The sequence below is a fragment of the Hyperoodon ampullatus genome (genome assembly GCF_949752795.1).
Source record: "Hyperoodon ampullatus genome assembly, chromosome: 14".
Classification (NCBI taxonomy): domain Eukaryota; kingdom Metazoa; phylum Chordata; class Mammalia; order Artiodactyla; family Ziphiidae; genus Hyperoodon; species Hyperoodon ampullatus.
The window spans coordinates 67,470,475-67,484,865 of record NC_136927.1 but is presented as its reverse complement, the minus strand read 5'-3'; the positions used below and the strand labels follow the sequence as shown (position 1 = coordinate 67,484,865).

Here is a 14,391-nt window from a genome sequence, read left to right as displayed (position 1 = left end):
ACAGATAAATATTCTGGGTCTGACTTTCAGACCCAGAAGAGCAGAATGATTTTTCAGGGCCATCCAGCAAGTTCGTGGCAGGGTCAGATTTCCTATCTTCTCACTTAGTAGTGTTTCTACTTCACTCTGTAATCTCTCTACTTTACAAATTAGAGAATGGAATAAAGGCAGTAAGTAACCTTTTTTAAAGGTTGAAAATCCTACAACTTTTCAAAAGGTAAATATTGTCAAAGGGAGAGGGAAATAATATTTATTGAATGTCTACTTATTATAAGTTATGCATTGTGTTGGTTTTTAAAAAAACATAAATGTACTTATAATCTAACTTAATCCTCATACCAACCCAATAATACCACTATGTATCATTATTCCTATTTGCAAATAGGGAAATTGAGACTCAAAGAAGTTAAGTCATTTGCACAAATTAGTGATTCAGACCTTGGAAGCCACGTCTCCCTGGCCCTAAAGGGGAGGGTTTAGCTTGAGCTGGCTTGAGAGAAGTTTTGATAGATGGAGAGGAGAAGGGAGCCAGCAGGACGATCCTCATGGGAAAGGTGCTTGCTAACTGGTGCCTGGCACTCAGAGCTTTTCTCCTTTGGACCAGTAGGCTAGCAAGTATTTTCAAGGTCAGGGCCAGGACTAGGGTGAGCAGGAGGTGTGGGAGGCACAACATTTAAGGATGCGCTCCCTCTTGGGTCTGTGTGACTTGCAGGATGCTGAGAGTAGGGCCTCCTTGGATGCTGTGTCCTAGGCACCTTTCTTGCCTCACCTGAGTCCCCGACCCATTCAGCGTTCCTTCTGGGAGAGGGAAAGAAGCAAACCCGTGGGTGGGGTTTTCAGGGCCAGATTCTCTGATGCTATCCCCTTCTCTCTGTAGACCCCCTACTCACACCACCTCTTCCTGCATGAAGGCTGGCCGCTGTGCCTGCGGGATGAGGTTGTGGTCCACCTGGCATCCCTCAATCCCCTGTTATTGCGCCAAGGTGACTTCTACCTCCAAGTTGAGCCCCGGGAGGAGCAGTCCGTCTGCATCATGATCAAGTGCCTCTCTGTGGACCTCCACACAGTGGACACGAAGCCTGTTCCTGAGTCATCCTACCCTATACTTTTCACCCAAGCCTGGCTGGAGGCCATCAACAGTGACTTTGAGGGCAGTCCCCTACACAACTGCCTGGTAGCTTCAGAAGATGGGATTGCCCCTGTGCCCTGGACCAAAATAACCAGCCCAGAGTTTGTGGATGACAGACCCCAAGCAGTAAATGTCCTCTCCCCAGCCTGGAGATCCCTTCAATTAGAGGCACTGGATTTGAGCAGCCCCCAAGAGCTGCACCAGGCCAGGTCCCCAGGCAGCCAGGTGCTACTTGCCCAGAGTTTGGCCAAGGGCAAGGGCAGGACACATGGGGACAAGTATCCAGGACTCATCAAAGTGGAGCAAGCTGGGCCTGGGGAGGTGGGCTTCAGGATGGACGAAGTGGCCAGCCAGGACTTGGAGGGAGATTATGTGGCTCTCCTGGACTTTTCCCAAGAGAACCGAGGAGGGCCTCCCAGTAAGGAGGTGGAGACGCCCAGTGGGTTTCCTTCTGGGGCACAGGAGGAGCTATCTGGAACTAAGGAAATCCCTTTCTCTCAAAGGATACTGCCTCTCTCAGGGGCCAATGGGGCGCCTTCTTTGGAAAAATGGACTTGTGAGAAGCCAGCAAGTTCGGGGGAGAAACCCTGTGTTTGGGACTTGAGGAGAAAGGTTAATCATAAAGTTCCTACCCAAGACTCAGAACACCAGCCCCAAGAGCCCTACCTCAGCGTCCTTGTAAACCCACTGCATTGTGCCTCTGGCCTCGGGCCAGGTGTCTCAGAAGAGCCAGCTCCCTCCAAGACACAGGGACCTCTGGGAGACTCAGAGAACATAGTCCAGTTCAATCCGGGACCAAAACAAGCATCCTCTGCCCAGCTGCGCCCAGCTTCCCCTCCTGCTTCTCCAGCCCCTGCAACCAAGATGGAAGAAAGGACCCAACAGGAAAATGGGAGACTTCCCAAGCCTGTGACCAAGCCGTGTCAAAACACTTCCCCCACTCCTGGGCTCAAATTCTCTTTCTTAAAGTGGCAGAGGCAAGGCCCTGTGACTCAGGAGAAAGCCTCGTTCCAGCATGACGGGCCCTGGAAAGTCTTGTGTTCACTCTACTCTCCCAAACCCAACCGAGACAAGTGCTTGGGGAAAGGTAAGTTGCCCACTCACTCAGCTGGACAGGGGAACTGTTCTCTGCATGTGATCAGGTGACAAGGCGGCACAGGCTGTCAGGGGCAGAGACCCACCTGGGCTGTCTCTGTCTCAGGGATTTAGAGCATGGGGTGGCATGTCAAAAGGCGTGAGGTCTCATGGGCCTGGAATTGAGCAAGGTTCTATGATTGTGTTGAGATGGCCTGAGTCTACACCCCAGCTTGGCCACACACTGGCTGGGTGACCTTGATCAAGAACGTAACCTCTCTAAGTCCAGGTCTCCCTGTCTATACAATGGGGATCTCGTCTGCCTCCTCAAGTTGTTTTGAGGGTCAAAGACACACCAGAAGTAAGGAGCTTAGCACAATGCCTGCCCCATAGAAGGAGATCAGTATTGTAAGCTGTTACTATTAGAATGTGAAAGAGAAAACATTTTCCCTGGGAAAATCCATCTTCTGCTTAACATTCTTTGTTGTTTTTTTTCCCCAGCTGGAACAACTCAGACCAAAACATCTGGTCCAGACGCTGACTCAGACCCACTGACCGAGGAAAAGTCTGGCTTCCCAGAAGCTTCTGCAGGCCCTCCAGAAAAAGGCCCCACTCTGAATGAGGAGCCCCCAGGGCCTGAGCCCAGGTTTGGGGCTCTGAGCATGGAGATCTTCCATTCCAGGATAGCATGCCTGCCAGGTCCTCAGGGATTGTAGGGGCAAGTGGAGGTGGAGGGGAGAGAGCTGTGGGGATGGGGAATGGGGCTGGGGTCCCTGAGTACCCTCAGATGCGGGTGGGTAGAGGGGAGGCAGGGAAAGTCCTAGAGGCCTGTGTTCTGGATCAAGCCTCCCTGGGACTCAGGTTCCATATGTTTCCAATGAAGGAGGTTAAAGCAATTTCTAGCAATCCATCCATCCATCCATCCTTCCACCTTACTTTCAGCGAGGCCATCAAGGTGGATGTCTTAGGTCAGGTTCCCTAGAAGCAGAGCCTAAGACAGGGATCTGTGAAAAAGTGATTTATTTTACTGAGGGTTGCTGTCAGGGGAAGTGGGTAAGGGAAGCAGGGCAGGGCAAGGGAGGAGCTAAGCCTGGATGTGGCCTGATTCCCCGGGGCGGGGGGTGGGGGATGAGGGGTGGCTCCTGGAGCATGAATTCCATCACAGAGATGGTTCCATCTTAAGGTCCAGGGGCTGACTTTGGTACCCTGGATCTGTCAGTCATCATCTGCAGCCTGATCCTGGGATGGGGATGCAGGTGAGCCCATGATCCAGTTCAGCCGAGGGCAATTCTTCAGACAAGGGGACATCTCTAAGCCAATTTACAGCCAATAATTACAGTCTCTGGGGGATGGGTGCCCTGGCCTGATGAAGGGGTCTGGTTGGGCATTAACATCATCCAATACCGAGAGCATTATCACTCCTGTTTAATATTTATTCATCTTTGCAATGAATATTTATTGAGCACCACTGTGTGCCACGCCCTGGGCTTAGCACTGAGGATTCAGCAGGGAACCAAGCCTGCCCTCAGGAGGCCTATATTCTAGTGGTGGAGAAAATTCAACAGGTTATTACAATACAGTGTAAAAAAATTGTGACTGTGGGGCAGTACAGGGGGCTGTGGGAAGACAGATGAGGCCCCTGGCCCAGGCTTGGGGTGGAGGAAGTAATGTGAAGCTCAGTCCTGTAGTATGAGTAGGTGTTATCCATGTAAAGTGGTGCGAATGGTGTTGCAAGCTGAGGGAACAGCATGTGCAAAGTTCTGGCAGCAAGAGAAACCACTGTGCTTTCTGGGAACGGACTGTTCTGCAATTGTTTTACTTCATAGACTTCTAAATCTCTGCAGGACACGTCTGGGGGGACATTGCTCTGTCATTTTGAAGCTCCTGGGGAGCATTGTCTGTCATCTTCTTGGTCCTCGCTGTTGAAGCACATGCTGTTTATTCCCATATTAATGTACACAGAATCTCACGATCCTTTTAGGGCTGTCATGTTACAAGAGCTCAGATTTTATACATCCAAGTCCCTGTTCTTAGAGGCTGGAGACCTTCATTCTAGTTCCAGCTCTACCCCTAGCTCCCTGTGTGACCTTGGAAGAGTCACTTGCCCTCTCTGAGCCTCATGCTCCTCCTTGTGTAAGAGGAGAAGGAGAGGAAGCAGACTGGACTTGACTTGCTGTCACTCTTTCCCCAATTACTCTCTTGTAATTTGTTTGGCTTGCAACATACACTGATGGGTCCCAAGTGCCCAAACAGTGCCTGGCACATAGTCAGTGCTCAAAAATACTGGAGTGAATGAACATTCTCCACATGGACGTTCTTTCCATTCCCTTCCTCAGCCTCCTCTTCATCAGCGATCTTGTCCTCATTACCCCAGCTACTCCTCCCATGGCCGTCCCCCATAACTCACTGCTCCCTCCCTCATTACAGTGTCTCTCTTCCCAGATCACACATTACCTCAATTTTTTTTTTTTTTTTTTTTTTGCAGTACACAGGCCTCTCACTGTTGTGGTCTCTCCCGTTGCGGAGCACAGGCTCCGGACGCGCAGGCTCAGTGGCCATGGCTCACGGGCCCAGCCGCTCCGCGGCATGTGGGATCTTCCCAGACCGGGGCACAAACCCGTGTCCCCTGCATCGTCAGGCGGACTCTCAACCACTGCGCCACCAGGGAAGCCCGCACATTACCTCAATTTTAATAGCCCTTTTGTCCCCCAGAACTCTCAACCCATTGATCCAACCACCTTTTCACTGTCCCTCCCCACCCTCCATCATGTCCCCACTTCCTCCTTCCCAGCCTCCATTCCATGGCTCATCAATGTGATCACTTCCTTTTAAATACTCTCATCTCCCTTGCCTTTCTCTTCTGCCTTCGTACTTTCCTGGAGAAATCCCAACCTCAGTTAAATCCAACTCTCTGCCTGCTTTCCCCCCTTGCGCCTTTACAGCTGAACAAAGCCAGAAAATCCACATAACCACACCGACTGGTTGCCCATTTGATTCCTGATCACTGGCCTCCAGTGGGTACCACTGGTGCCCATGGATCCTGTTACTCTTCCAGAGTCTTGAAAGGTGCCCCCACTGTCCTTCCTGAATGACGATTTCACACCTGCTCCCTCCTCTGACCTTCACCACCATCTCCCTCAGCCTTACTCTCAGCTGATGACCTTCCTTCTTGTTTCACTGAGCAAGTAGAAGCAATCAAAAGGAAAGTCCACAAACTCCTACCACCCCATTTAGCTACCTACCTGCATCGGTACCCACCCCCTCAGCATTCTATTCCAGATACAGGGAACAATCCCTCCACTGGTGCACTGCACCTCCCCACCTACTCAAAGACACCCCTCTGGCAAGATTCTCCTCTCTTCTCTACATAATCACCTTTCCTCCTCTCCATTGGACCATTTCCATCAGCATAAGAGCGTGCCCAGCTTGGAATGACCCATTCTAGGCCCCTGTTCTCATCTTTCTTTTACATCAAAACCCCACATAAGAGTTGTCTGTGCTCTGTATCTCAGTACCTCCTCTCCTCTTATTCTCTCTTCAACTCACTCTAATCAGAGTATTTCCTCCACCTTGACATTGGAGCAGGTCTTTTCAAGGTCACCAATGACTTCCATGTTTCTAGATCCAATCGTCAATTCTCAGTCCTCATCATCCTTGACCCATCAGAAGCATTTGACACAGATGACTGCTCCCTCCTTACTGAAAGGCCTTCTCAACTTGTCTTTCAGTCTTTACTCTCATCTGGGTTTCTTCCTATTTCACCGGCCACACCGTCTCAGCCTCCTTTGCTGCCTCCTCCTCATGTCTCAACCTGGAAACCTTGGAGGCTCCCCAAAGCTCAGTCCTTGGACCCCTTCTCCTCTCCCCCTAGACTCACTTCCTTGGTGATCTCATCCCATCTCACTGGTGAATATTTGTTTTAAATGTTGTCTCTACACTGATAACCCCCACATTTATTTTTCCAGCCTGGACTCTGCCCATGAACTCCATACTCATCCATCCATCCGTGTACTTGATGTTTCTACTTAGATGTCTAACAGGCATCTCTAACTTAACATGACCAAAGATGGACTCCTGATTTCACACCCCCCTGCACCCTTCCTAGCCTTCTAGTCTTTCCTAAAACACTAGATCCTGGAGGACTTTCTCTTACACCATACATCCAATTTGTTAGCAAGTCCTGTCAACTCTTCCATCAAATTATGTACAGAATTTGATGACTTCACACCACCCAGGGCCAAACCAGCATAGTTGCTTGCCTATTACAGTAGTATCCTCACTGGTCTCTTTGCTTCCATTGGAGTTTCCTTGTAGCGGAAACAGTCTCTAAAGTCTGTGCTCCAAGATCAAGATCTGCTCCAGGCCCGTGTGAAGCAGGCATCCCAGGCTCCCTATTAGGATCTTTCCCTCACCTCCTTGCCTCCTTTCTTCTCCTCAGGTCCCTTCAGCTCCAAACTTTCCACAAAGATCTGTTCTCAGGAAAGAGACTAATCAACACTAAGGTGTGAATGACTGCTCCCATTCTGAGGGTGGGAGTTACATATTCCTTTCCAATTGTGGTCATAGCAAATTACCAGAAACTCAGTGGCTTTAAAAAACATAAATGTAATATCCTACAGTTCTATAGGTTAGAAAGCCCAGATCTCGCTGGGCTGAGATCAAGGTGTCAGTGGACTGTGTTCTTTTCTGGACGCTCTAGGGGAGAATCCATACCTTGTCTTTTCCAGCTTTTAGAAGCTGCCTGCCTTCCTTGGCTTGTGGTCCCTTCCTTCACCTTCACATCTAGCAACAGCACATCCCTCTGACACTTCATCTGTCTTGATATCTTTCTCTGACTGGCTGAAGCCAGGAAAGGGTCTCTACTTTTAAGAATCATGTGATTAGATTGGGCCCACTTAGATAACCTAGGCCTAGATTATCTCCCCATCTCAAGGTCCTACCTTAGTGACATCTGCGAAGTCCCTTTGCCAGGTAAGCTAGCACATCCGCAGGCTCTGGGGATTCCAGAATGGACATCTTTGGAGCCATGAGTCTGCCAACCACAGGCACAGAGCCTCTGGAGAGGGCTTTTCACAAAAAGCCCCTGATGCAGAAGAGAGGGAACAGGGTCCCAGGGGTTGAGACCTCACCCTGAGCTTTCAATTGCTCTGTACATATCTTTAAAATCTTTGTCTTTAAAATTTCTATACATTATTATAATTCTTATAATTAAGAATTATAATTACACTTTCATATAAAAATGTATATTTCAATATTTTTAAAATGCTTTAAATTGCTTGCCAGTTAAATTACTAACATCCCCCCCACCAAGACTTGGAGTGAGTGCTTCAGAAGGTACAATAAGTTTTTCAGTGCCTTTGGGTAACACCACCCACCATCTCCCAACCTGCTGTCTCCATTTCTTCCTGAGATCATAACCCATTGTGAACAGCGCAGCTTCCAGCCAGGCTCTGAGATGCTAACGATGGTATTCCTGGCACCAGCTGTCAGACAGGGCAGCATCTGGGGCAAAGGGGCCTTCCAGGTGAAAGCAGATCAGGTGGACAGCTGTCCATCACTCCAGCGCACTCAGCCAGCATCTGCATGCTCAGCCGGCCCTGGCTGTGTGCAGAGCCCTGTGCCAGGCAGAGCTTGGCGGGGGGACCAGACACTTGAACTGGTCACTGTGTCCCAGCATGGAATGTCCTGAGTGCTTGAACCTTTTGCTACTCAAAGTGTGGTCTGGGGACCAGATACATCAGCATCACGTGGAGCTAGAGAGAGATGAAGAATCTCAGGCTTGCTGGACCACGGTGTGCACTGTAGCAAGATCCCTAGCACACCAAAGTTTGAGAGGCCCTACTCTGACCATTTATTCATTGGTCAATTCCTGACATTGATTATTGGCTCCCATCCTGTGCTGAGCACTGGGATATAAAGAGTTTGAGCCAGTGAACACCCTTAAGGAGCCCTCAGTCTTGCAGGATCTAAAAGAGGCCTAGGTTTGCTGGGGGAACCTGGGGTGGGAGAAAGGTCTCTCTAGAGGGCAGGGAGGATGTCTTCCTGGAGGAGGTGGCATCTCAGCTGGACTTTGAAAGCTGAGGAGAGTTTCACCAGATGGAGAGGGGACAGGGAAGGGAACCTCTGGCAGAACAGTGTGAACAAAGGTGGGGAGGTGGGAAGGGGTCAGGCTAATTTACGCAGTGACAGATGACCCATTCCAGTTGGGCCATTGGTGACAAGGAGAGACATAGTGTATTAGTCTGCTAGAGCCGCCCTAACAAAGTGTCATAGACTGGGGGGCTTAAATAACAGGAATTTATTTCTCACAGTTCTGGAGGCTGGAGGTCCAAGATCAAGGTGTTGGCAGGGCTGGTTTCTTCTGAGCCTCTCTCCTTGGCTTGTAGATGGCCGTCTTCTCCCTGTGTCCTCACATGGTCTTCCCACTGTGTGTCTGTGTCCAAATTTCCTCTTCTTATAAGGACACCGGTCATATTAGATTAGGGCCCACCCTAATGGCCTCACTTTAACATAATCACCCCTTTAAAGACCTTATCTCCAAATGCAGTCACATTTTGAGGTATTAGGGGGTTAAGACTTCGACATATGAATTTAGGGGGAGAGGACACAATTCAGGTCATAACCCAAAGTATATGAAATGAGACTGGAAGAGTGTGCAAATCCTGGGGAGACTTAAGTGCCACCAGGTTGAGAAATTTGTGCTTTCTGCATGAGGCCATGAGGAGCCATGGAAGGTTCTAGAGCAGGGGAGTAGCACCACTGGAGCTGTGACTGAGCTCCAATACAGCAGACAAGAGCTCATTTCTCGGTGTGGTCCAGGGTTAAGGGCTGAATCAGGCATGACCCCCACCTTAACTGGCAAGTTGGGTACCGTGGCAGACGGGGAAGCTGCTTCCTCTTTCCAGGCCTCAGTCTCCTCATCAATAAAATGGGCCCAGGGACATAATGTAGCATTTCCTGACCTGAGGGACCCAATGGCTCTGAGAGGATTTCAGAGGGATATGTACAAACATCTCTAACTTTGCAAGTTATGTAATTTTTTTCATGGTTTAATTATTTCACTTTTTAAAAACTTTCTTTTATGAATAATTTCAAACAGAGAGAAAAGTAGAGACTATAGAATAATGAAAACCCACATACCCATTACTCAGATTTAATAAGTCTTAATATTTTGGCATGTTTCATCTTTTTTTTTTCTTGAAGTATTTAAAAGTAAATTACAGATCTTCATATTTTACCTGTAAATATTTTAATGCGCATCTCTAAACTACAAGGACATTTTCCCTAATAACCACCATGTCATTAAGCACACCTAAAAAACTTAAAAATAATTCCTAATACTACTCAATACCCAGCTCATATTCAAATTTCCCATATCGTCCCCAACAAAATGTATTTCCTTTTGGAATTTAGTATAAATGAATATTAGGAAAAATCAAACCCATGATATCAAGAGGATATAAAAATATATATATACATATATATGCACATATATGTAGAAATATATATATTTGTGTGTATATACAAATGTATATATTAATGTATATATTTTTGCATAAAATGTATATACAAATGTAGATTTTTAAATTTTAAAATTTTCAAACATATGTGAAAGAAAGAATGCTCTAGATGGTTGCACCCCTGTGTAAGGCAGCACTTGTGAAGGTGGTTAAGTTTGTCCAAGGCTTCATGAGCTACAAAGGGTCTCACACACTTATACACTGCGGAGGGTTGTACCTGCATGCAGTAGATCTTGCTCATTGCAGGGTGGCCTTGAGTGAGGTGTCTCTGGGGGGCAGGGCTCCGAGCCCAGGGTGCAGGACAGGCTCAGTTTCCAGAGGCCTGGGACTCTTTCCCCCTGTACTTCCCCTTCCCCGCAGCGTAGACAGGCTGTGCTGACCCCCTGGGACTCAGACTCTTGACCCCTGTGGGGAGCACGGAGCACCCTGTCCTGATTCCTGGAACAGGAAATAGTCGGTGGAGAACTCGTGGCTGGAAGTCAGCAAGAATAAATAATGAGCTGGCAGCCATGGGCTGCACACTCACCACACGGGGAGCTGAGATGAGGACAGAAATGATGATTGTTATAACGACTGCTTTTATTAGGCCCTTGCCCTGTGGCAAGTGCTTCTCAGGAACTGTTTCATTTAGTCTTCAAAATACCTTCATAAGTTCAGTATTGTATTCTCCCCACTTAACAGATGACGAAACTGAGACTCAGAGACACACTGACTTGCCTAAGGACACACAGCAAGTCAGTGTGTCCCTTAAACATGGGTTTAAGCTGGGACTTAAACCCATGTCTGTGTGACCCCAAAGCTCATTCCGTGAGCTTCGTTTCCCAGGTTGCCCAGTACAGAGGGTGACCAGAGGAGGGTGAGGCTGCCTCTGCATGGAGGAGTGTTTCAGGGATGACTTTTCTGAGGAAGTGGCTTTTGAGCTGGGTCTTGAGGGATGAATAAGAGTTCAGAGTTCACAGGGGGAGTAGAGAAAGGGTATTCCAGGCAGAGGGACCGGTACAGGCAAAGGCTTGGAGGCCACAGAGCAGGTTCCCGTAGAGGGGGCTCCACCAAAATTCTCAATGTGTGTGCTTTCTCCTGTAGGAGGTCGAGACAGGGCAGGGCGGCCCCTGCTTCTGGTGTCAACCACCAAGGGGCCCTGGGAGGCACCATGGTGCACGGCCTCAGAGGTCACCAAGCTGTTCTCCTACCTGTGCACCATCCCCAGGTAAGGGGCTGGGCTAGCCTGACCACCCCATCCCCCCTTGACCTCTCAGTCCAGAGCCCAGCACCAGGTAGCAGATGGAGAGATCCTTCAATCCAGTCATCTGTTTCCAGAGCTGGTCCTGAGCCAGATGCTGGGGGGAAAGCAGGACAGACTTGGTCCCTGCCATCAGGGCGTTCACAGGCTGGCAGGGGAGGTGGATGGTGTGCAAGAAACAGACATGGACAAGCAGCTCTCAGGGGTGTTAATGTGGTGAAGAAAACAGGGATGTTGTAGATCAGTGGTTCTCAAACTCAACAGGCATCAGAATCATCCAGAGGTCTGTAAAAACAGATGGCTGGGCCCTATCCCCAGAGTTTCTGATTCACTAAGTCTGGATAAGGACTGAGAACATGTATTTCTAACAAGTTCCTGGTGATGCTGATACTGCTGAGCTGAGGACACATTTTGAGAGCCACTGTTGTAGAGTGAGAAGGGGGTTGGGGGCAGCTAATTTCAGTTGAGAAATCAGGGAAGCCTTCTCTGAGGAGGTGATAATTGAGCTGGCATATGAATTATAAATATTTTTGAACAAATGAAGGAAAAGGTGAATGGATGAATGAATGAATAAGTGAGAGAGTAAAAGAATGAATGAGTGATGAGTGACCAGGCTGATTTCTAACACCTCCCCTTCCCTCCACCCCCCCATTCAGACTTCATGTTGGACTGGCTGGGGAAGAGGCACCATCTTTCCTCTGAGTCCCAGCCCCCAGCCAGAGTGGTCTCAGAGGTGGTGTTTGCTTGGGACTGTGGCTATAGATCCCAACCTAGAGGTTCTGCTGCTGGGGTAGGGGGTGGAGGGACAGATGGAACCCTTTGGAACCTTCTCCACCTCACAGGAGCCATCACCACCACCTGCTGGCCACTGAGATTTTTCTTCTTGTCCAAAGTGGAGTGGCTTTTCTGGTCTGAGGAGGAGATGGAAACCCCCATTCTGTGCTAAGTGTCATGGTAGACAGAATGCTGGAATCCCACCAACCTGCTGTGTTACCTGTAGGTGGTAACCTTCCCTCTCTGAGGCTTCCCTGAAAAGGGGGGATGACTAAGTGGGCTCTGAGGACCAAGCATGGTCACAAGAGGTGGGGGTGAAGTGCAGTGTGAACTATGCATGGGGTTCTCATATGCTGGGCTGGCTTCTCCACTCCATTGCTGGGCACCTGCCCTGGGCCAGGCTTCATGCTGGGCCATGCTAGGGACCCAGATACTCCTATATTGGGCCTTGACCTCTAGGGGCATCCAGGCTGGTAGTGGAGGCAGGTGGAGAAATAAACCTCTCTCCCAGCATGGGCATAGCGAGAGGCAGGTGAGGTGTGGGGCACAAAGTCAGAGCCCTGGCCTCACCTCCGAGAGCCTCCTCTCACTATCTGCTATGGCACCGCCGTGTACCTCGGTTCCCCCCCCTAGGATAGTGATGACAGCAGACATTGACATGCCTGTTACTCTGTGCAGTCCCTGAGTACTTTACAGTAATGAATCCATCAGCCCTCGGCACAGACCCCTGAAGCCCGCACGATTATTATCCTCCCAGACAGGTGAAACAGCGTGCCGGGGTGACTGCCATAGCTCCACCCCTCCACTGGCCACCTCTGGTTTCGTCTATGAACTGGGTGGTTGTAAGACTTGAAGGCGGTTGGGGGTTATTTTCCCAATTTGGCTGAATGGTCAGGGCACTTGGAAGCATAGACTCCCTGGTTCCACCCCCAGCCTGCTGGACAGATTTCTTGGGGGGTGGAGCGGGGGTGGGGGTGAGGAATTGGTATTTTAACAAGTCCTGCAATTGGGCCACTTTGGAAAATCCTAAGGTAATCACTGAAAAGTGCACTGTGAACCCATGAGTGTGTTTTGGCTGCAAGTAACAAATTCCAATTCAAAATGTCTTACCTGGTAAGGAAATGTATCAGTCTATGTCTCTGCCTTATATCTCTTTGTAAGAACTTTTTAAAGGAGAGGATATCTTTCCCAAAAGCCCCCAGCAAACATCCCCTGACATCTCATTGGCCAGAAAATGTCACATGTTTCCTATCTAAACCAATCATTGGCCAGGGGAATTGGGTCTACTGTGGGCCTCAACCAATCAGAAACCAGCCCCTGGCGGAGGGGGGACGTGATTATATGGAGGGAATTGAATTCTTGACCAAAGTGAACCTTCTGCCCACACAAAAGGGGTGGATGAAGGTTAGGTGACTCCTACTGCAACTGGGATAGTAGCTTATAGTTCATGATTATTAGGGTGTAAGAGAGAGCTGTGTGAGGTACTGTGGGAGCACCGAAGAGGGAATAACAGACTCTGCCTGGAGAAGAATCATGGAGGGCTTCCTGGAAGTGGTGTGTGTCAGAGGCACAGGGAGACACTGGAACTTAGTCCCATGGGATGAAAAGTTCACCAGTAAATCCAGGCTTCTAGCAGCCAGTTTCCCTCACCTTCCACCAGGTCCTTCCCCCTCGAGGGCCCTAGTTCATCCAGCAAGACTGCCAATTCTGTTTACCACCCACAGGCCTGAAGATAAAACCAAGGGGCTGGCAGTCGTGATTGATGCCAGGAAACAGCCCCCACATCCTGGTCTGGTTAGTGCCTTGCAGGCCACCCAGGTGAGTGGGAGGTGGACAGCCTCAGCCTCGCAAGTCTTGCGAGCACCGGGGGCCTTAGGATATTCACAGATCCTGAGGGGCTCAGAGCTGGGACCAGGAGCCCAGGTAGGGAGCCTTAGCTGCACATAACAGAAACCCCAGCCCAGCCACGCTTAAAGACAAGGGTCATTCATTCATTTATCTGACTCGACTGTCCGGGAGTTAAATCCAACTTCAGGTATGGCTTGATTCAGGGGCTCAAATATTGCCACCAAGATCGGGTTGCTATCTCCCTATTTCTGGCCCCATTCTCCTGGGAGAGTGCCATTCTCAGCCAGGTCCCCCTCTTGGTGGCAGTGTGGTTCCCTGCAGCTCTAACTTCATATGGGCTTTCATTTAAGTCCAGTAGTAAAGAGTGATTCTTTTCCCACAAGTCTCAGCAAAAGTTTCTTTGTGTCTCCTTAGCCCAGGTTCGTTCAGCTGTCCATCCATCAGCCAATCTCTGTGTCAGGGGAATGCGACATACTGATTGGCTTAGGCTTAGCTCATGAACTGAGAATGGGGGAGGGAAGAGATTGCTAACTCACCAGTATGGGCAGCAGCATAAATGGAAGTTGGGCATATGCTCATCTCATGACCTCCACCCCCTCTTCCTCTTCCTTCTCCCTTTACAGATGAGGAAACTGAGACCCAGAGGGGGTGGGGCACCTGGGAAGTTTGCAGTCCAGCTTGGACCTGCTGTTCTCTTGACTTCCAATGACTCCCAATAAGTCATTTGACTCACCCTCCAAATAAGGATCCAAGCCCTCCATACCACATAAGGGTCCCAGCCATGGGGAACCCTCACCCCATCCCTG

At 49.4% G+C, this 14,391-nt stretch overlaps 1 protein-coding gene across 1 annotated transcript in view; it reads left to right on the top strand.

The window, feature by feature from the left end:
* Positions 1-14,391, top strand: part of KIAA1755 — a gene marked incomplete at both ends in the record, with an annotated part of 50,147 nt that overhangs the window by 14,532 nt on the left and 21,224 nt on the right. Inside the window, 4 exons of the mRNA XM_079719097.1 lie at positions 878-2,216; positions 2,705-2,902; positions 10,807-10,930; positions 13,462-13,555. Coding sequence (XP_079575223.1) covers positions 878-2,216; positions 2,705-2,902; positions 10,807-10,930; positions 13,462-13,555 — 1,755 coding nt within the window. The remainder of the gene's footprint in view (positions 1-877; positions 2,217-2,704; positions 2,903-10,806; positions 10,931-13,461; positions 13,556-14,391) is intronic.